This window comes from Strigops habroptila, chromosome 5 (genome assembly GCF_004027225.2).
Source record: "Strigops habroptila isolate Jane chromosome 5, bStrHab1.2.pri, whole genome shotgun sequence".
NCBI classification, from domain to species: domain Eukaryota; kingdom Metazoa; phylum Chordata; class Aves; order Psittaciformes; family Psittacidae; genus Strigops; species Strigops habroptila.
In genome coordinates this window covers 2,982,705-3,003,506 of record NC_044281.2, presented here as the reverse complement: position 1 = coordinate 3,003,506, position 20,802 = coordinate 2,982,705, and the positions used below count along the sequence as shown (strand labels likewise).

Here is a 20,802-nt window from a genome sequence, read left to right as displayed (position 1 = left end):
AGACGTGTATTTAACATGGCAGAGCAAAACAGAGAGAGGCAGGAGGGAGATCATACAATCCCAGACTAGTTTGTGTTGGAAGGGACCTTCAAGCTCCTCCAGTTCCAACCCCCTGCCACGGGCAGGGACACCTTCCACTAGAGCAGGTTGCTCCAAGCCCCTGTGTCCACCCTGGCCTTGAACACTGCCAGGGATGGGGCAGCCACAGCTTCTCTGGGAAAAGTCTGTGCCAGCGCCTCAGCACCCTCACAGGGAAGAGCTTCTGCCTCAGAGCTCATCTCAGTCTCCCCTCTGGCAGGTTAAAGCCATTCCCCTTGTCCTGTCCCTACAGGCCCTTATCCAAAGCCCCTCTCCAGGTTTCCTGGAGCCCCTTTAGGCCCTGGAGCTGCTCTAAGGTCTCCCCTTAAGGAGCCTTCTCTTCTCCAGGCTGCCCCAGCCCAGCTCTCTCAGCCTGGCTCCAGAGCAGAGCTGCTCCAGCCCTCGCAGCATTAACACACAGCATGGCTGCTATGTGTGGGAGCTCCCTCCTGGGTCTAAAGCAGTGCTCACAGTGGAGGTTCCTGGAGAGAGGAGGGGATGAGCTACTGCAGGATGCAGGGGAAAGGGGTAAAACCCCCACATGCCGTGATGCTTTAACTGCTGAAATGCAGTGGTCTTGTGCAGAGGGCAGCCTTGACTTTCTCAGAGCTGCCCATGCTTCCATGCAGCTGGGCAAACCTGTTGTGCCAGCATTGCCGGTGCCTTCCCTGCTCCCACCCCTTTCCACAGATGAGGATGTAGCCAAGCAATGCCGTGGCTTGGAGGCAAAGGCGAAGATGCTCAAGCTCAGCTGCCCACACTGCACGCCGTGCGCTGGCTTTTTGACCTTCCCTAGGGACATGTTTCCTTCCTATGCCTTGCAGAGGTGCCTCTGGGGACCAGCTTGGAGCTGCTTCCCTTTGTCAGCTTCTCCGGGGCCAGAAGCAGGGCTGCAAGGAGGTTTCCTGTGGAAAAGGCATGGGGTTTGGTGCACGGCGGGGGTTACAGCCTTGGGGAAACACCAACATGCATCTGGAGATGGTGAGATGGGAAGCGGTCAGTGCAGGCTCCTCCTAAGGTGGTGGTGCTGGTGTTGCAGGATGGAACCTGGGGGCTTGCAGGGAAAAGAGACAAGCTGACTCCCTTGGGACACCCTTGGGTTGTGTCTGCCCCAGTATATGTGTGCCCTTGCTCTGGTGCGCAGTGATGAGGCCTCCTGGGACGGAAGGTGCCAGTCTCGGTGGCGCTGGGGAGCATCAGCTCACCCAGGGACCTGGCTATTATAGGGGACATGTGAGAGGCATGGAACTGGATCACCTGCAGCCCCGGGGCTGCCCACAGCACCGGCTGGGCTCCACTGCCCAGGTTCACACAGCACCCTGCGGGGCCTCGGCAAGGACACAGGCAGCCAAGGATGCTCCATGGATGCAGCGTGGGTCTGTCTGCATCAGGATGCTCCTGGCAGCGGTGTGTCCCATTTGCCCATCAACCATTTGGGAATGGTCTCCAAGAGGTCAGCTGCAGCCCTAAGGCAAGTGCACTGGATGCAGTAGTGCCTTGGAGATGGGATGCAATGGGTCTGTTGCTGTTCCAAAATGTGCCTTTGGCTTTCAGGAGGAGTTTGGGGCCAGGGGTAAGCTTCCACCCTCCAGCCAGTCTGAGAGACATTTAGCCCTTGGGTTGTTAGGAATCAAAATGCAGAGTGGTAAAATTGGAGTTGCAAAGCGCTGCTGGGGCTGGTGATGGGAAGGAAAACACAGCAAGTATTGGTCCTGGGCCATGTTTCTCCTCGTGCCCATTTCTGGAGGAAGAACTGGGGCTGAGATGGTCACTCATCCTGGAAGTTAAGAAAATGGGTCTGATGTGTTTGGTTTGGTGACATTTTCTTGGTGTCGTAGTTCCTCCAGGGAGAGTCACGTCTCAAGCAGAAAGTGCTCATTCCCTGAAATAAATAGGAGTTCAAAAACTGGTCTTTGTCTTTCTCCCCAGTACTTGTGTTTCCAGGAAGAGCTCTTTCCCTTATGGTTTTATTTTGCTTTAATCTAATTCATTGCACAAATGTGTGGCATCATTTCAGCATTCAAAAGTGGTGGCAAAAACAGCAGGGTAAAGCCTAAAATAAAGCCTCACCTTTTCCTGCTCACCCAATTGCCATTTAGGAGGTTGTGATGAACCCACAGCCTCCTGCCTTACCCCAAGCAGGCTGCAGGGTTGCTTCCCTCTGAAGCACGTAGCCTCCGCTGCACATTGGAAAAGCTGATTTCCTCTTTCCCCTTCCAGAATGATGTTGAAAATACCTCTGAAAGGCTTTTTCGCCTCAGCAGGCAGGGCAGGGAGGAGCCAGCAGGGACAATTCAGCACTATCAACCATGGCTCTGCAAGGTCAAGTCACCCTAGAAACTAAAATGACCCCCAAACCCCTACAAGGCACATCTTTAACAGCGACAATAACAACCCCCGGCTCCACACATGCATAGTACATGTGCTCTGCTGCTGACATGGTTTATTCCAGGGCAGGAGATGTTTGTGCCTTCACCTAGGCTCTGCTGGCACAAAATGAGAAGCCTTCTTCAAACTTTCCTTGCCCCTAGAGCCTGATGGCTCATTCCCCTGCTTGGGACCACGTCAGTGACTCCCTCTCCCCAACTTGCTGGTGATTCACATTTAAGTGCAGGTCGGGATTTGCGCGACTCCCCGGATGCTTAGCATCTAACAGGCATTCAGCAGAGCGACCCAGTGTCACGCCACAGCCTCTAATTAAACAACAACACTGAATCCCAAGGAAGCAGAGCTGTGAACTTCAGGCTGACCACTGTTAGCATGCCCAAAGAGCAGGCTGGAAAGGCTCTTGGCCTGAGAAATCAGCTCAGTACACAAAACCAGACAGATTTGGTGTGCGGCACTTTCAGGGGTGGACTTCAGCGCCCATGGTTTAAAATCTAATATCCCTTCCAAACAGAATTCGTAGCAGAAGTGTGAGGAATAGCAATAAAAACAGGCAAAATCCTCTCAGTGGGCCCAAAAGTGTAACAATTGGCTCCATCCAGGCTATCTCAAGGCTCTCTGTCTGTGGTAGGTTTACCCACAAATGCGTGTTCCTTATACTCAGCCTATATCCCCACGCTCACCTCGGGTGCACCGGGGAGCTGAATTGCTTGTGTTCAGAGGAAGGTGGGGAGCAATACGCTGGGTCTGCCCTAAATTCTGCTGCAACACTCTCCTGCCTGGTGGCATAAGATGTACTCTGGCCTTAGGAAGCGAGGTAATTAATGCCTGTAGCCCGAATCATTTCAATCTTACTCAGTATGAAGTGGAAGCAAAACATGGCAGATGAAAGAGGGAACTGTTTAACCAGCCGGGGGAGCTTTCCAAGGAGAAAAGTGCCGGTTGTTGGAGAGTTTCAGGCGGAAGGTACGCACCCGCACCCCTGGGGCCGGGGCACCCTATAAAACCCCACACGGTGCTTTGCGCCCCACCACCCGCTCCCAGTCGCCGCTGCTGCCTCTACCTGGGTAAGTCGAGACCGAGACGGGCTCCATCTCCTCCCCAACTGAGCTGTTTCTTTCACGGATGCCTTGTGCCCGGTCCTCCGCCAGAGTCCCAGGTTGGTTACCTGCCTCCCTCCCGCCTGTGGAGGAGCAGGATGCTGGGGAAGGGTTTCGTTTCTGCTCCAAAGTGAGGAGTGTAAGGGGTTGCAGGATGCAGGGTCTTGTAACCACGTAGCCAGGTCCGTCCTGCATGGTTTGCCTTGCTGAAGCTTTTCAGCCGACAAAGAATATGCCCAGGTGGCAGGGATCGATGTGTCACTATTTATGGAAAGGTATCAGAGGTCCCTTCTGTTTTGGGATGGGCTAACTCAGCTCATGTTAAATCCAGCTTGCTTATGTTTATGGATTTAAGTAGGTTTTGTGTCTCAGGGAGCATTTTGCTTGCTGAGGGCTTTGTAGTTGGCTTGAAGGCAGGCATTGTGCAGGACTGAGTCTGCTCTCAGTGCTCTCAGCATCTGGTGCTTCCCCAGCTATGCAACTCAAACCAAACTCCTTGCGTTCTCCCAAGCGGGTTATGGGATGAGGAAAGGGGGAAGCCCATTTAGAAAGCCTTCCTTCGGGGTTTCTAAACCATCCAAACTCACCCCTTAACTAGCTCTCCCACACTTATTATTATGGGAGCCACTGAATGAGGGCTCAGCAGGGATGGACCAGCCTCTGCCTTGCATTTACACCCTGGCTCTGGCTTTCAGGTAGACGTCCTTGCCGAGCAATGTCCTGCTACGACCTGTGCCCGCCCTCCTCCTGCGGTCCCAGGCCGCTGGCCACCAGCTGCAACCAGCCCTGCTTCCGCCGCTGTGGGGACTCCACCACCATCATCCAGCCCCCCACCGTCGTGGTCACCCTGCCCGGGCCCATCCTCAGCTCTTACCCGCAGAACACGACGGTGGGATCCACAGCATCGGCGGCCATCGGGAGCTACCTGCGGTGCTGCGGGGTCCCCGTGGCCTCCGGTGGTTCCCGCGGGCTGGGGAAGGCAGGACTGCTGTGCCTGGGCAGCAGCGGGATATAGGGGTGTCCCTGATGGTCACTCCTGCTGATGCCAGCAGAACCTCTGCATCAGGAAGGACAAACAAAGCACAGGACCAAGACTGGGGAAGAGGACTAAGGAAATGCCCATGGGTTTCCCAGATGGGAGGGGGGGAGCTGCAAACCCCCACCAGGAGGAAGGGATCCATGTGAGCTTGTCACCCTGCCTACGTATACCTTTCTCTCACTAAGCCTTGCTTTATATTTCCATGTAGGTGTCACACCCTGCGGGGCTACACAGCATTTGCTGCTGGCTGGGCGAAAATGCTTATAGCAGGCTGTAGACGGAAGATGATAGCCGTGGGGCAGTGGGGCAGAGGAACAACCTTGTAGGGATCAGCTTGTCCCGGAGTGGGGTTTATCCATTTCTTTATCAAGCGCTGGAAATGCACTTCTCATACTCTGAACTGGTTTATTCTCGTATCTCATTAAAGTCATGCTACATCACAGACTGAGTCTTCTGGTGTTCCTTGTGCCTCTGGACTGGAGGCAACTTGTGCTGGGGGTGGGAATTCCTTTGGTTTTGGCCTGAAATGGGGGTTTCTGCTGCTCAGCTCCTCACTGTGCTGACATAAATATGTGGTTTGCTGTGACCAGCTTGAAGATAACTTTCTCAGCCTGGAAACCTTTCCTGCTGCCCCATAGCAAGCATCTGCTTAGGGAGGACTTCCCGCAGGAGCACACTTGTTGCCTGTTCTCTCAAGGAGGTGGGAACATGGAGGCTTAACATTTTACCCTTCATTTTGCAGCAATTTTGGGGGGTATGCTAAGGAGGATGGATGTGGGGTCAGGGAAAAAAGGTAGAGGTGGGCTTCTTTGGAGATGCTCCTTTGGATGGTTATCCTGTGCCCAACTCACCCACTGTTTTATGGGTGATGATGAAGAGTAAGACATTCCTAAGATATACTGGGGCAAAACCAGACCTCAAGCTTTAGGCTTTTCATTCTTTAGAAGGCAAAAGAGGCCTTATACAAATAAGTATGTGCTGACTCAACTCAGATGGCAGTGAGGCGTGTGGTGTATCTCCATCTGTCTGTATCTCTTAATGAAGCAGCAGAAACATTTTGTTCTGTGCTGCTGTTTGCATGACTTGACATGCATATGTATAGGTGTGACTCCAACATTTGCCTGGAGAGAGCCCTACATATGAGCTGAATATTCCCACGTTCCTGTCCTAGCTCAGTATGACGGCTCAGGGAGTGCACCTTGTCCTGCAGCCCATGTTCACAGCAACATCTCCAGTCCCATCAGGGAAAGAGGGGTGCCTGTGATGTGGAATGTGGTGCAGGGTTACCTAGGTTTCCTCTATGTACACACAGGTTTCCAAATATACACAGACATTTGGAAGCCCAGTTTGCTGTGACTGAGCACTGGTTGATCAGAGGTGTCATAGAATCACAGAATCAACCAGGGTGGAAAAGACCTTCAAGATCATCAAGTTCAACCATTCCCCAGCACTGCCAAGGCCACCACTAACCCCTGGCACTGAGGGCCTCAGCTGCACGGTGTGTGAGCACTTCCAGGGATGGTGACTCCAGCACTGCCCTGGGCAGCCTGTTCCAATGCCTGAGCACCCTCTGGGGAAGGAATTGTTCCTAAATATCCATCTAAACCTCCCCTGGTGCAGCTTGAGGCCTCCTGACATTTCTCAGAGACACCAAGCACGATGGGCACTCAGACCTCTGGTAGTGCCATCAGGGAAGATATATAAACATAATAATGAGGACATGAAGAAGAAACTAGTTTGCCTGTGTGCTACAGGTACAGAGGCAACAGCAACAACTGGACCAGAACGCAGGGCTTTGCTCTATTGCTGTGTGGAGAGACCTGCAGGTCCCATGCTGGCCAGTTAGAAGAAGTCGAGGATAGAAGACAAGGTCCCATCCCTAGCCCCAGCCCCAGCACAGTGAGCTCTTCCCAAAGACTGGGACCAAGGCTCTAGTTGAACACATTGGAGAGCTGAAAATAATTGCTTTGCAAGCAGGGGATTCAGGTGTCTCTGGAAGATGTCGGGCATTGAGTAAAGCCTCTTTTTAAGATGCCATGTATCAAGTAGAACCTATTCAGCTGATGGAAGGAGGTATAAGAGTCCTCCATGGGTACTGTTTAAACCTTTAGTGCCTTAAGCATTTTGGTAGTGTGACAATTTGCATAAAGCTTATGAGTGTTTATAATGAGGCTGAGCTTGAAAGCACATTGGTCTTCAAAAGCCTTTGACCAAGCTCAACTGGTTTTATTGCTCAGGAGATCTTCACAGAGGTGCTCCTAATTTGGAGAAAATTTGTGTGGCGATTGCTCAGCAATCCGAGCACCGGGAGAGGAGAGCTGTGGTTCCACATCTCTCTCCCAAGGATATTTTATCAGATATTTCTTATCCAAGCTCCAGGAATTGCCTGCAGAATGTGAAATTCTCCTGAACACTACAATGAGGAAAAGGGTTGGATTCCCAGCAAAAGCTGTGTTAGAAAGACGCAGTTATATGGGGCTTGTGTAACTGTCCTCCATCATAGGACATTCCAGGATGGAGCAGGGGGAAAGAACAATGACATTTTTATGTGGCTTTTCACTGAATGACTTCACTGGTGACGTGTCATTGGTATTCTTGGTGAGGCGCCAAGAGTTGCCCAGAGAAGCTGTGGCTGCCCCATCCTTGGCAGTGTTCAAGGCCAGGTTGGACACAGGGGCTTGGAGCAACCTGCTCTAGTGGAAGGTGTCCCTGCCTGTGGCAAAGGGTTGGAACTGGGTGAGCTTTAAGGTCCCTTCCAACACAAACCATTCCATGGTTCTATTATTCTATGGTATTTTTTGTCCAGTGTCTCAAAGGAGACTAAAATCTATGCTGGCCCTTGATTTGACTTGAAAATTGTGATGCCTTGCTGCAGACAGGCAAGTGAGGACCTCAGTGCCCTCCAGTGCTTCCTGTCCTAAGGGATCTGGCACCCTGTCTGCCATGGGTGCTGTGGCTCCTGGCTGGGAGCCGTCCTGAACTCACTCCACCACATACCCCCCAAGCCAGCGCTTGCCCACGGCAGGACCCCACAGACTTGCTGATCAGGCCCTAAAATACAGGTTCCTGCCAAAGGCCCTGGTGAGAAACAGGGAACTAGAGACCAACAGGGAACTACAGCTTTCATGAGATGAAAAACAATACTGAGCGGGTGGAAGGGTGCACATGGAGGGAAATAGCTGGGTCCTTGTCACAGCATTGCTTTCAAAAGGAGCAGCAGCAGCAAAAGCATCTATCAGAAGAGCCTGGAGCACAGCCCAGGCGCCATGCACGAATCTGTTGGGTCTCGTGTTCTGCTCACCTCCCATCTTCCTTCACCTGCTCATGTCCTTGAAGGAAAGCTTCTCCTTGCTGTCACTCATCCTCCTCCTCCGGCAGCAGTCATTGCTTCTTGGAGACCTCTCTTTCCCTGCATTTTCTGTCTTCCTTTGTTTTGGTGAAGTCAACTGCACCAGCAGACATTACAGTGCATCTATCTATCACAGCGAGGTACACCAGCTCAGCAGAGAGCAGCTGAAGCACACTGGCCTGGGAAGGTGGTGGGGTAGCTCCTCATTGTGAGGTCACGGCGTTGGGGGTGTCAATGTTCTGTTTGGGGTCCAGGTAACCAAGGGAACGTCCCAGCTTGCACCAACTCCAGTGGCAAAGGAGCTCACTGAGATTTCTCTGCATTTATGTGCTTGGGGAAGCCAACAGAATCAGACGGTGAGTGAGTATATCACGTGGTGGTGGGTATAGATGAGGTGGTGGAGGGGTGAAGTCATGGTTTGAGCTGGAACAAGCACAGTGTGGAGCTGTCATGGGAAAGGGAAGACTGGTGTAAATAGCAAGTGAGTGGCACCATCAGGAGTGGAAGCCCCAGGCAGCATGGGGCTGGTGATGGCAATGGAGGGATCAGTGGTGGCTGTATAATTGCTGGGTCAACAAGATCCCAGCACATCAATCTGTGGCTTCTCTGCACATCCAGATGAGAAGGCAGAAATCCCGGTGACTCACAGCAGTGGGACAGGATGAAAAGACAGAACCACTGCCTGTGCCTTTGCTGGGTTGCAAAAGGCATCTCCCACCCCAGCGCCCAAGTGCCAAGCTGAGGGCGATGCCAGGAGCGCAAGCTGGCCTCAACAGGCAGCACCCCTCATCCTCCTCAATGGGGCAAGGACCTCTGGCCAGAGCACTTGGGGCAAGCATCGTGGAGCCAGCCGGGTGGAGAGACAGAGCCCCTGGGAGCCTGCAGGCAGGGCAGACTGAGGTGGGGCTTGTTTCCTGATCAAAACCTCCTTCCTTGCCCACCAGAGTTTCCAAAACCATTTCCCACCAAAGCAGAGAGGACACTTGGTCTTAGGTTTTAGGAAGGGGAGAGAAAGTGGCTGGGTGGTTGGGATAAGAGGACATCCCACGCCAAGCACCCACAGACTCGCCCCTGGTTTTGGGGCACCCTCCCTGCTACACAAGGGCCCTGCACCAGCCTGGGGAGCCAGACAGGCAATGGCTCCATCAAGGGCTCCAGTTCTTCCCCAGGGCTGGAAATCCCATAAGCCAGGAAAATAACAGGCCAGCCACACGTGTGAGTCACTGTGCCTCACCCGAAGTCCAAACCATTGCCAGACACTGTTCCCAGTTGTCCTACACCCACTTCTTCTCTGAGCTGCTCCCACCAGGGTGGGCAGCACTCAGGCATGGACAGGGATGAGTGCAATGAAAGCGGAGAGCAAATCCCTATGGTTTAAAAGGTCATCATAGATGACCTGACTCTCCCCAGAGCGCAGCAGAGGGGGAGAATTCCCTCTATGACCTGCTGCTCACGCTGCACATGGAGGGTTCTGGGTCACAAGCACAAACTGCTGGGTCAGATCCTGATAGTTTCAAACTCAAGAGATGTTCAATTCAATATTCTTGAGCTGCTAATTCACATTTCTGAGAATTAGGTATCTGCATGTCTCCCAAAGAGACGGGTGAGCAGGTTATTGCCGTGTAAGGTGTGTGTTGCTAGCACTGGATGTGTAGGACTGAAGGAGTCATGACTGGAAATCCCAGGGGTGCCTCCTCCACCCCACACCTCCGTGCTTTGCAGAGCAGGGTTGAGGAGCGAGGCTTCCCTGCACTGCCGATGGCAAATCCATCCTCCTGGCTCCCCTGGGTCAGCTCACGAGGTTTGGATGTGCTCCAGGGAGGGAATCCTGGCTCTGGCACAGCCTGCAATGCTACAGGATTAGCACTGCTGCACTTGCTGCGTGCGGGCTGTCCAACAGCATCTGTATGGACAGTGATCCACACCTCACTTGGAATGGGTCTCCAAGGAGTGGTGATGGGAGATGGGGGCACCCAGGGGCCAACACCTTGTTCCCAGTGTGGAGCACTGGGGCCAAGGGCCGGCCACTTAAGTCCACCCTGGCTCGTTGGTCTAGGGGTATGATTCTCGCTTCGGGTGCGAGAGGTCCCGGGTTCAACTCCCGGACGAGCCCTGCTTTTGGGCACCCACCTTCCCTTTGGTGCCGGTGGCTGTGGCATGGCAAGGGTACAGATGAGTGTGGTGGTGCGAAAGAAAGCACAGTGGCTTTGGTCCCACATGATGGCTGGGTATGTCCCTGTGGGCAGGATGGACCCCCAAGAGCCAGCAGTGAGGGGCTGTTGATGCAGGGGGATGTAGCTCAGCGGGAGAGCGCTTGCTTTGCATGTAAGAGGCCCTGGGTTCAACCCCCAGCATCTCCACCTCCTTTTGCCTCCCCACACCACCTTCCCTGTCATGCAGGGCTGGCAGAGCCCCCCAGACACACTAGAAAAGCCCTGTGCCTGCCTGGGTGTGCGAGGGGAACACCACAGCCTCAGCTGCACACCTAAAATGTGGGGACAGAGGGGCAGGGGTGCAGAAGGGGTTCAGACCTCAGCTCAGCCAAGGGGTATGATTCTCATTCAGGGTGCAACAGGTTCTACTCCCAGACAAGCTGTCCTTTTGGGACAACCTCTCCTTTGGGGACTGCATCCCTCCTGCTCTCTGCTCTCCCAGTGGAGGACGTTCAGCCCTGGCAAACAGCACCCCATGGTGTGGCCAGAGGGTTTCTTTTTCAGCTGACACTGGTTGTAGTAAGCTTGGATGCTATTGCTGTGGTACCAGGGACGTTATGGCCTGCCTGGGCATCCCCCTGGGCAGGAGGGATGTAGCTCAGCAGCATTAAAAGCATTACATGCTTTTAATGTAAAGAGTCCTTGGGTTCAACAGCTAGCATCTCCGACTTTTTCTTCCCTGAAAAATTCCAGTAAGAAACATGCCCTTTCTTGCTGAATGGGACACCGAATCATAGAATGGTTTGGGTTGGAAAGGATCTTAAGAAAAGCTGATATTCCTCCTCACCCATTTTTCCTCCTCCTTGCTCCCTGACATCCTCATACCTGTTTCCTTTCACAATTATCTGCCTCAGCCCCCAGGCAGAGCTGCCCACCGGGATGTCACCTCTTCCGTGCCCCACTCCTCATGGGTTGTGCCAGGCAATGGGTGCCCAAAAGCAGGGCTCGTCCGGGAGTTGAACCCGGGACCTCTCGCACCCTAAGCGAGAATCATACCCCTAGACCAACGAGCCGGGGTGCACAGCTGCCCGGGCACCCCCAAAATGTGCCAGCACCAGGGTGCTGGGGGGTCGCTGTGCCCAGGGACCCTGGAGCCCAGCAGATGCTGTTTGGGGATGGGCCCTCAGGAGCAGAGCGGGGTCCCTGTGCTGGATGCATCCCAGAGACTTTCCTGCTTCCCAGGACAAAGGGATGCCCAGGAGGATCAGGGGGTGCCTGGGGATGGGACCAGCGGGGACCCACACCAACCCAGGGCCGTGGAGCCATGGAGGAGGGCTGGAGAACCCAGTGCAGGCTTCGGGTATGGCTCCACTGTTACACTAAAAGACAGTCAGAGAAACTCTCTAAGAGTCAATGTGGAGTTTTAGAAAGCAGCATTCCTTATTGCAGCGCTGGGCGCACAAGCGAATCATTTCACAAAGGTGAGTGCCTCCGTTACTTGCTGGTAGCAGCTATATATATTTAGCATACTCAGGCCTATTTACAGCTTTTCCAGGAAATGATTTACATATTCATTAGATCTCCAGGAACTAATTATAATATCTGCATCCTAATTACGCATGTGCTTTCTTGCTGGGCGGGGGTCTCTGGTGGTTGCCTGTAGTCTTCCTCGTTATGTTCACTGAGTGATCTCAGTGCCTGCGCATGCTCACAAGGTCCTAGTGCTGAGTTAGCAGTTGGTGTGTCCTTGCTTCTGTTCTGTTCCAGTCTCTATTATCTTGAATGCTGGCATTCTTGATTTTATTTACTGCCTCCTTAGTTGTTATCAGTCCCATGATGTTCCTTCCCCCATGAGCAGGACATTGCTTACTCACTATGGGTCAGCAAGTTAGATCAGTTTGCTGTATTATACTATGTTAGTTTAAAGCTACACACACTATTGTTAGTTTAAACGTATAATTTAAGCCTACACCATCTTCAGGTGCGAGAAGACATGGGTCCAGCTCCCAGAGGAGTCCTTCCATTGGCAAAGCCTGCCCTGCTTTTGTCTGGGGTGCACAGAGCTCGTTTGGAGTCAGCTGTTGGCTTTCACCCCCTTGTTCCCCCCAAGTCCCCACAGCTTTGGATAGGCAGGGAAAATGGCTGTTGTGTGGGACTGTGGCATAACCAGGGCATGATGAAGGCAGCAGTGCCCAGCACAGGGATGCCAGTGCCACATCTGGCTGGCTGCATGTCCCTGGGCAGAATAGACCCCTAAGAGTGGTCAGTGTGGGAGTCCTGAGGGTGTGTTTTTGGGGTGAGGGCGCTGGGGCAGAGCAGGGTGAGCGGTGGCAGTGGGGCAGCGGTGTGGGGCGAGGGCACTTGTGGAGGTGCCCAGGGCTGCCCCTGCAGCAGAGGGGATGTAGCTCAGCGGGAGAGCGCTTGCTTTGCATGTAAGAGGCCCTGGGTTCAACCCCCAGCATCTCCACCTCCTTTTGCCTCCTCAAACCTGTTGTCTCCCTGCGCATCACTGGGGGATGCTTCCCCTTGGTGCCTACCTGTGCTGCACCTGGAGTTTTTCCCAGCCATCAATAAATCCTCCTGGATGTTCCCTTTTCCCAGCCGCAGCACTGGGGCTGCTAATGGGCACTGGGACTGTGCAGATGGTCCCGTACCAGCCTCGGGGGATGTTTTCACCTCAGAGACCAACCCCAGGGCAAAGTTGGGGTGTCCCTGGCCAGGTGTTGAGATGTCACAGGCTGTGATGGCCGAGGGGTGAAGGCGTTGGACTTGAAATCCAATAGGGTTTCCCTGCGCAGGTTCGAATCCTGCTCACAGCGATAGCTTTTACAACAGCCGGATGAGGCTGGGGACTGGGACCCCATCCCACAGGAGCTGATGGCTGGAGAGCAGTAGAGAGGGAAGAGACCTCCCTGCTGGGCCTTTGGGACTCTGGGTTCAACTCCCCACGTGAGCCTTACTTTTGGGCACTCACCGCCGGGCACAGCCCATGAGGGATGGGGATCACAAAGAGGCACAGCATGGCTCTGGACATCCCCTCCTGGGCAGGGGCTCTGGAAATAGCGGAGATGGCAAAGCAGGGACCTGCTGGCACCATGTCCCCTCTGCCCAGGGGCTATGGTGCAGGCACAGGGTATTTCCTTTGAGGATGCCTTCCAGAGGTGGAAGTGGAGTCTGTCAGCACGGTCCTGTGGAGGAGGTGGGTTGGAGGAGGCAAAAAAGGCTGGAGATGCTGGGGATTGAACCCAGGACCTCTTACATGCGAAGCAAGCGCTCTTCCGCTGAGCTACATCCCCTTGCCTGGGGGCTTCCTGCACCTGGGGGTCCTGCTGCCCACCCTGTGCCTCATAGCCTCACAGCTGTGGGAGCTGGGGCAGTCACAGCCATAGAATCTTAGAATCACAGAATCAACCAGGTTGGAAAAGACCTTTAAGACCATCAAGTCCCCAGCACTGCCAAGGCCACCACTAACCCATGGCACTGAGGGCCTCGGCTGCACGGTGTGTGAACACTTGCAGGGACGGTGACTCCAGCACTGCCCTGGGCAGCCTGTTCCAATGCCTGAGCACCCTCTGGGGAAGGAATTGTCCCTCATCTCCATCTAAACCTCCCCTGATGCAGCTTGAGGCCATTTTCTCTTGTCCCATCCCTTGTTCCTTGGGAGCAGAGACCAGCCCCCTCGTGGCTCCAGCCTCCTGTCAGGCAGTTGCAGAGAGCGATAAGGTCCCCCCTGAGCCTTCTCTTCTCCAGACTAAACCCCCCCAGGTCCCTCAGCCGTTCCTCATCACACTTGTGCTCCAGGCCCTGCACCAGCTCCGGTGCCCTTCTCTGGCCCCGCTCCAGCACCTCTTGCAGTGAGGGGCCGTGCCTGGGTGGTAGCCCCACAGCCAGGGCAGAGCACAGGGGGGACCCCCAGCTGTGAATACCCATCGGAGCCAAAAAGAGCTTCCCAAGGTCCTGTCTCACCAAACCAGTTCCCTGAGTACTGAAGGTCAAGGAGCTGGTTCCTCCCTATAGAAGCACCCCGGCTCGTTGGTCTAGGGGTATGATTCTCGCTTCGGGTGCGAGAGGTCCCGGGTTCAACTCCCGGACGAGCCCTGCTTTTTGGGTACCTGCCTTCCTTGACTGGAGTACGTGGCCCCAACCCATGGTGGGACCACGGCCAGCCTGGTGGAAGGGCATCGGTGCAGGGATGGCGGAGTGTTTGGGGTGGGCATGTCCCCATGCCAGGATGGACACCCTTAGAAGCAATGGTGGGGGTGGTAGTGCAACCCTGGCAGCGTGATTTTGGGTTGCTGGGGCAGAGCAGGGTGAGCGGTGGCAGTGGGGCAGCGGTGTGGGGTGAGGGCACTTGTGGAGGTGCCCAGGGCTGCCCCTGCAGCAGAGGGGATGTAGCTCAGCGGGAGAGCACTTGCTTTGCATGTAAGAGGCCCTGGGTTCAACCCCCAGCATCTCCACCTCCTTTTGCCTCCCCACACCACCTTCCCTGTCATGCTGGGCTGGAAAAGTCCCCCCATTCCCAACAGAAAAGCCCTGGGGTTGCCGGAGGGCACAGAGGCCTGGAGCTTTATCGTCGTCACCTCCCCAGGGATGACGCACATGGTGATGATGGGGAGTCCCCCAACACGGCTCACACCTCCTCACCCCGCTCCTCTGCACGGCTGTTTCCTCACCTCTCCTGGGTCTGGAAAACCACAGGGGAGGTGAGTCTGTGCCCGTCCTGTACTAGGACCATCACACGGGGGCATTGCTGGGCTCCTGGGCATCCCTCACTCACCCTGTCCCTGCCTGTCCTGGTTGTCCCATGTTCCTGGGAAGTGGGAAGTCTCCAGGGACACCCCGGCACAGACCCCATCCCCACTCTGCTGCTGGGGCTGGGGCAGGGCCTGTCCCCAAACAGCATCTGCTGGGCCCCGGGGTCCCTGGGCACAGCGACCCCCCAGCACCACGGTGCCGGCACAGTTAGGGGGTGCCCAGGCAGCTGTGCACCCTGGCTCGTTGGTCTAGGGGTATGATTCTCGCTTAGGGTGCGAGAGGTCCCGGGTTCAACTCCCGGACGAGCCCTGCTTTTGGGCACAGCCGGGGCGATGCTGCCTGGCACAGTTGCACATGAGGCCTCCCCAGCTCCTGCCAACACCAGCATTGGCCCCAAGCGCCCTGGGGAAGGGACACAAGGCCCATGTGCAAGGACGTACTTTTGGGCACCCACCACTGGGCAGAGCCCATGAGGGATGGGACACAGATTGGGTGACATCCCCGGTGGGCAGCATCCCCGGTGCCCCTTGGGACTGTGGGGCATGGTGCAGGCAGGGTGGTGGCACTGCAGCTCCGGCAGCAGCTCCGTGCCCACCCTGACACAGCAACAGAAACCCCAGAGATGGTGGAGTGCGAGATGCTGGGAAATGATGCCCCACAGCCACCTTCATCTGATGGACTCAGGGGTTCATGGTCCCCACAGACAGAGGGACCTTCCTGCTCCCACACCATGCCAAGGGAAACACACTGCCCCACTGCACCCCAAACTCCCAAAGGTGTGTGGGTCACAGCGGCTGGGCTGCAATGGGGTGCAATGGGGCCCAGCACCCCGGCTCGTTGGTCTAGGGGTATGATTCTCGCTTTGGGTGCGAGAGGTCCCGGGTTCAACTCCCGGACGAGCCCTGCTTTTGGGCACCCACCTTCCGAAGTGGCGCGGGGACCTTGGCATTAACCAGAGCAGGTTAACCTGGGAGAACAATGGCGGTGGTGCCCAGCACAGGGGTGTCGGGGCCCGTCCTGGCTGGGCATGTCCCTGTGCTGGGGATGGACCCCAAGAGCCGGCACAAGGTGCTGCAGGGCTGTGAGCAGGAGGCAGATGGGGCACAGGGTGGGAAAGGGCCTTTGGCGCGGCCCTGGGCAGCGCAGAGCAGACGGGTGCTGCTCTGAGATTTGTTTTTGGGGTGAGGGCGCTGGGGCAGAGCAGGGTGAGCGGTGGCAGTGGGGCAGCGGTGTGGGGCGAGGGCACTTGTGGAGGTGCCCAGGGCTGCCCCTGCAGCAGAGGGGATGTAGCTCAGCGGGAGAGCGCTTGCTTTGCATGTAAGAGGCCCTGGGTTCAACCCCCAGCATCTCCACCTCCTTTTGCCTCCCCACACCACCTTGGCTGCCAGAGCCCCCCCACTGACCCCAAAAAGCCCTGGGGCTGCCTGTGAGCACCCCTGGCTTGGGGCTGCTTCCCGGGACCAGCAGCCTGTGGAGAACTGCCCCCGGCTCTTTCCCTGCCCTGCCTGGGTGCTGCAGGGTGCAGGGGCACCTCGTGTCCCTTCCCCAGGGTGCTCGGGGCCAGTGCTGGTGTTGGCAGGAGCTGGGGAGGCCTCATGTGCAACTGTGCCAGGCGGCATCACCCCAGCTGTGCCCAAAAGCAGGGCTCGTCCCAGAGCCGCAGTGTGATGCCCTCTCCTGTCCCTCTGCTCTGCGACCATCACTTCTCTGAGTGATGATGCACAGGGAGATGATGACAGCAAAATCGTCCTGCTCCTCTCCATCGCTGTTTCCTCACCTCTTCCAGGTCTGCAAAACCTGAATAACTCCAGGGGAGGTTGAGTCTGTGCCCTCCTCGCTCCTGAGGCATCACAGACCCAGCCTGGGGGCATTTGTTGGGGACTGAGCCAGGGAGCAGGTTTCCTGGTGCAGGAGCAGTTCCATAGGAAAGAAGCACAGTGGCTGGGGCTGCTCTTGGCTCCCATCACCCTCGTCATCATCCCAGCTCCCCCACAGTCCCCAGTGTGGGCACTTGGTAAAATCTGTCGCTGTGAGCAGGATTCGAACCTGCGCAGGGAAACCCTATTGGATTTCGAGTCCAACGCCTTCACCCCTCGGCCATCACAGCCCCAGCCCTGGGCACCCCGGGGGGGCGCCTGCCCCGTCCACCGGGCACCCCCTGCTCCCCCCGGCACCCTGTTGTCCTGGGAAGTCTCCGGGGTGTCCGGTGCGTCCCGGCACAGACCCCATCCCCGCTCTGCTGCTGGGGCTGGGGCAGGGCCCGTCCCCAAACAGCATCTGCTGGGCCCCGGGGTCCCTGGGCACAGCGACCCCCCAGCACAGGGAGGGGGTGCCCGGGCAGCTGCGCACCCCGGCTCGTTGGTCTAGGGGTATGATTCTCGCTTAGGGTGCGAGAGGTCCCGGGTTCAACTCCCGGACGAGCCCTGCTTTTGGGTAATGCTGCCCGGCCAGTGTAGAGCTTATTGAGGACTCGGCCAGGGACACCCTGCAGCTGCAGGGGCTTTGGTCTTATCTGTAATACAGAGGATTATCCCCCTGTAGGAATGAGGGTGTGAGATATGTGGTAAAGGGATTCACAGAATCACAGGCTGGTTTGTGTTGGAAGGGACCTTAAAGCTCATCCAGTTCCAACCCTCTGCCACGGGCAGGGACACCTTCCACTAGAGCAGGTTGCTCCAAGCCCCTGTGTCCAACCTGGCCTTGAACACTGCCAGGGATGGGGCAGCCACAGCTTCTCTATTCCGGGTGGATTTCCGCCTCCAACTATGTTGGATCGTTCTGGGTGTAACTAATGAATTACCCCTAGGTTATTGTTTCCATATGAGCTCAATCAGCCGTTGTCAAGCTTTGGACTTTAGCACAAACGCAGGAGGTGAAATTATCAATGGCAATTCTGAACCTGTGTTTCTGCTGCTTCAAACCCTGCGCTATTCCTGAAGCCACAGTTATGACAGTTCCTATTGACTGTGACCAAACGTATTGTGTCAAACTGGTGATAATTAGAAGTTAATCCCACTCTGATCTCTGGGGTCAGGGGCTGGAACATGGTGTAGGGGGGTGATCTGTGGCCAAATTTCTATACTCTTAATGCTACACCCTTGTCCCTGGTGTCCCAACCCTGTGCCTAGGCCCATAGGTGCTGCAGGGTCACCCTCTTGTTGGGGTGTCAGGGGGATGGGGACAGGGGCTGGCCATGGGGCACCCCATGTCATGGGGCAGGCGGGCGCCATGGCTCAGCTGGTTAAAGCGCCTGTCTAGTAAACAGGAGATCCTGGGTTCGACTCCCAGTGGTGCCTGGCCCAGGGGCTGCTTTTCCTCCTTATCTGAAACTTGGGTGCAGGATGTGTCCCCATGTCCTGGCAGGGCTGGCTGCAGCTCCCTGCTCCTCTGCCCTCCTGCCCCTGTTTGCCCCCTCCCGGTGACAAAACTGCCCCAGCATGGTCTGGGTGCAAGCTTTTACCAAAAGCTTGTTTCAGGGTAGGACAGGGACAGAGCTGGACATGGGGGCAGAAAGGACGTGGGAGCATGTTTTGAGAGCAGGGTATTGGTGTTGAGGGGCCAGCAGCAGCACATATGTAACGATGGAGCCCATGGGGACAAGCAGAAGGTACCTCCTGAGGGTAGCAGGGCTAATGCATCTCTTGGTGGATGTTGGGGTCCCTGGGCATGGGCTCTGCTGCGGGGCTGGCTCATGGGATTGGTGCCTTCTCAGGGTGCCCAGAGCTGTTGGATGAGCAGGTTTAGCTGCAGGAGAGAGCTCATCCCGCCAACAGGTAGCGTGCAGGCAGCTGATCCATCAGCTCTTTGGTTAGGTCCCTGTCTGGGCAACTTACCCAACTTATCCCAGTGCCAAGTGGGGCTGGGGGTGGTGTGAGGCCTTCCTCTCCCCCTCTGTGCTCCCGCTGGGTATAAAATGGGATTTGCATTCTCCCTTTTCCTCATTTTTTGCAGTTAAAACGAACTGACACATTCACCAACACCTCTGATGGAAATCCCTTCCCATCTTCCCTGCCCTCGCGCCCCAAGGTATCCATTTTGTCATGGCTTCATGCTTCGTTTGTCCCACTTTACTTTTCCAGTTGCACCCTCTTGTAGAGTTACTGCTTAGTAGCCACTTTCTGCAATAATAGGTATCTCTTTTAAGGATTTCTGAGGTTTTAGAGGGGTTTTGTTTTCCATGACAAGACTCTTCCAGCCACCTCTATGCCAGGACCTGGCTGATCGTTTAGATGCTGCTTCAACTCCTTCTGCCTGGGCTCCTTGGTTTCCTCCTGCCACCTCCTTTCCAAAGTCAAACACCGCTGTGGGGATCTTGCAACCGAGATCTTCCCCTTTGGAGAATGCAGTCGTCATGGTTGGATGAGGCTTGGAACCGACCAGGCACTTGCTACTGGAAGAAGGAGAGTCCAGCCCGGGGGTCTCCATATACCGGGCAGGAGCTTGACCCTCCCCGTGCCTCAGGACACCCCAATCTAGGCTGCTCCCTCTATTCTCCCCGCGCTGCAGCAAAAGCTTCGACGAGGGTGGGATTCGAACCCACGCGTGCAGAGCACAATGGATTAGCAGTCCATCGCCTTCACCACTCGGCCACCTCGTCCTCGCACGCACCGCCCGCGGCCCCGCCCCTCGCTAGCGGCGCTGGGTCCTGCCGCCCGCCCGCCCACCGCCGCCGCCCTGAGTCCGCGGCCGCCGCTGCCCCGGTGGGGCCCGTCCCGCCGCGCTGCGGAGCTGCCGCCGCCCGCAGGACCGGCCCCGCCGCCCGCTCGGTCGCTGCAGGCCCAGGCCGGGTTTGTTCTGCCGTCGCCCTCTTAGCGCAGCCGGCAGCGCGTCAGTCTCATAATCTGAAGGTCCTGAGTTCGAACCTCAGAGAGGGCAGACATTTTGCCGCCCCGTCCGACTGGGAATAACAGAGGGCAGGCCACCATTTTGCTGCCCCCGCCTGAGGGGGCTCTGCCGTAGGCACGGCTCCATCCACCTCCCTCCATTCTCAGCGGCCCAGGGCCGCTCCTCCTCGCCGTGGCGAGGCGGCCCTGCAAAAAGGTCGCTCCGACGGCACCTCCCCGCGGTGGCCGGTTACCCCCGATGGGGAGGGGAGGGTGGCAAAAGGTGTGCCCTCTCTGAGGCTCGAACTCAGGACCTTCAGATTATGAGACTGACGCGCTGCCGGCTGCGCTAAGAGGGCGACGTCGAGCACGGTTGGACCGAGCCCTCAGCCCCCCCCGACGGCGGCTTCGGGCGGCGCGTATCGAGGCGAAGCCGGTTGGCAGTGCGGAGGGGCGGGGCCGCGGGGGGCGCGTGCGAGGACGAGGTGGCCGAGTGGTGAAGGCGATGGACTGCTAATCCATTGTGCTCTGCACGCGTGGGTTCGAATCCCACCCTCGTCGAGACTTTTGGTGCCGCGCCCCGAGTTCTGTCACACCGCGATGCGGAGGCCTGGGGCAAGACAAGGTGGGGAGAGGGCGGGGGTTATCCCAGGGAGTGAGAGCTGCTTCTACAGCCCCCCGCAGTCTGGCAAGGAGCAGCTCTGCTCTGGAGCCAGGCTGAGAGAGCTGGGCTGGGGCAGCCTGGAGAAGAGAAGGCTCCTGAAGGGGAGACCTTAGAGCAGCTCCAGTGCCTAAAGGGGCGCCAGGAAACCTGGAGAGGGGCTTTGGACAAGGGCCTATAGGGACAGGACAGGGGGAATGGCTTTAACCTGCCAGAGGGGAGATTGAGATGAGCTCTGAGGCAGAAGCTCTTCCCTGTGAGGGTGCTGAGGCGCTGGCACAGACTTTTCCCAGAGAAGCTGTGGCTGCCCCATCCCTGGCAGTGTTCAAGGCCAGGTTGGACACAGGGGCTTGGAGCAAGCTGCTCTAGTGGAAGGTGTCCCTGCCCGTGGCAGGGGGTTGGAACTGGGTGAGCTTTAAGGTCCCTTCAACCCAAACCAGTCTGGGATTCACATTTGAC

At 56.5% G+C, this 20,802-nt stretch overlaps 1 protein-coding gene and 18 non-coding genes across 19 annotated transcripts; 14 read left to right on the top strand and 5 right to left on the bottom strand.

The window, feature by feature from the left end:
• The first annotated feature begins 3,588 nt into the window (after positions 1-3,588).
• Positions 3,589-4,578, top strand: LOC115608209 (feather beta keratin-like). Its single transcript, XM_030486650.1, has 2 exons — positions 3,589-3,622; positions 4,259-4,578. The coding sequence occupies exons 1-2, from the start codon at positions 3,589-3,591 to the stop codon at positions 4,576-4,578; spliced, it is 354 nt and encodes a 117-aa protein (XP_030342510.1).
• Positions 4,579-9,992: 5,414 nt separating this feature from the next.
• TRNAP-CGG lies at positions 9,993-10,064 on the top strand. The gene has a single exon. It is a non-coding gene; the product is annotated as a tRNA-Pro (tRNA).
• Positions 10,065-10,239: 175 nt separating this feature from the next.
• TRNAA-UGC lies at positions 10,240-10,311 on the top strand. The gene has a single exon. It is a non-coding gene; the product is annotated as a tRNA-Ala (tRNA).
• Positions 10,312-11,105: 794 nt separating this feature from the next.
• Positions 11,106-11,177, bottom strand: TRNAP-AGG. The gene has a single exon. It is a non-coding gene; the product is annotated as a tRNA-Pro (tRNA).
• Positions 11,178-12,499: 1,322 nt separating this feature from the next.
• TRNAA-UGC lies at positions 12,500-12,571 on the top strand. The gene has a single exon. It is a non-coding gene; the product is annotated as a tRNA-Ala (tRNA).
• A 270-nt stretch (positions 12,572-12,841) lies between these two features.
• TRNAS-UGA lies at positions 12,842-12,923 on the top strand. The gene has a single exon. It is a non-coding gene; the product is annotated as a tRNA-Ser (tRNA).
• A 405-nt stretch (positions 12,924-13,328) lies between these two features.
• Positions 13,329-13,400, bottom strand: TRNAA-CGC. The gene has a single exon. It is a non-coding gene; the product is annotated as a tRNA-Ala (tRNA).
• Positions 13,401-14,130: 730 nt separating this feature from the next.
• On the top strand, positions 14,131-14,202 carry TRNAP-CGG. Its single transcript has one exon. It is a non-coding gene; the product is annotated as a tRNA-Pro (tRNA).
• Positions 14,203-14,489: 287 nt separating this feature from the next.
• Positions 14,490-14,561, top strand: TRNAA-UGC. Its single transcript has one exon. It is a non-coding gene; the product is annotated as a tRNA-Ala (tRNA).
• A 535-nt stretch (positions 14,562-15,096) lies between these two features.
• Positions 15,097-15,168, top strand: TRNAP-AGG. The gene has a single exon. It is a non-coding gene; the product is annotated as a tRNA-Pro (tRNA).
• A 522-nt stretch (positions 15,169-15,690) lies between these two features.
• Positions 15,691-15,762, top strand: TRNAP-UGG. The gene has a single exon. It is a non-coding gene; the product is annotated as a tRNA-Pro (tRNA).
• Positions 15,763-16,139: 377 nt separating this feature from the next.
• Positions 16,140-16,211, top strand: TRNAA-UGC. The gene has a single exon. It is a non-coding gene; the product is annotated as a tRNA-Ala (tRNA).
• Positions 16,212-16,884: 673 nt separating this feature from the next.
• Positions 16,885-16,966, bottom strand: TRNAS-CGA. The gene has a single exon. It is a non-coding gene; the product is annotated as a tRNA-Ser (tRNA).
• A 245-nt stretch (positions 16,967-17,211) lies between these two features.
• TRNAP-AGG lies at positions 17,212-17,283 on the top strand. Its single transcript has one exon. It is a non-coding gene; the product is annotated as a tRNA-Pro (tRNA).
• Positions 17,284-18,081: 798 nt separating this feature from the next.
• On the top strand, positions 18,082-18,155 carry TRNAT-AGU. Its single transcript has one exon. It is a non-coding gene; the product is annotated as a tRNA-Thr (tRNA).
• Positions 18,156-19,374: 1,219 nt separating this feature from the next.
• On the bottom strand, positions 19,375-19,456 carry TRNAS-GCU. Its single transcript has one exon. It is a non-coding gene; the product is annotated as a tRNA-Ser (tRNA).
• A 205-nt stretch (positions 19,457-19,661) lies between these two features.
• Positions 19,662-19,734, top strand: TRNAM-CAU. Its single transcript has one exon. It is a non-coding gene; the product is annotated as a tRNA-Met (tRNA).
• Positions 19,735-19,968: 234 nt separating this feature from the next.
• TRNAM-CAU lies at positions 19,969-20,041 on the bottom strand. The gene has a single exon. It is a non-coding gene; the product is annotated as a tRNA-Met (tRNA).
• A 120-nt stretch (positions 20,042-20,161) lies between these two features.
• TRNAS-GCU lies at positions 20,162-20,243 on the top strand. Its single transcript has one exon. It is a non-coding gene; the product is annotated as a tRNA-Ser (tRNA).
• Positions 20,244-20,802: the final 559 nt, after the last annotated feature.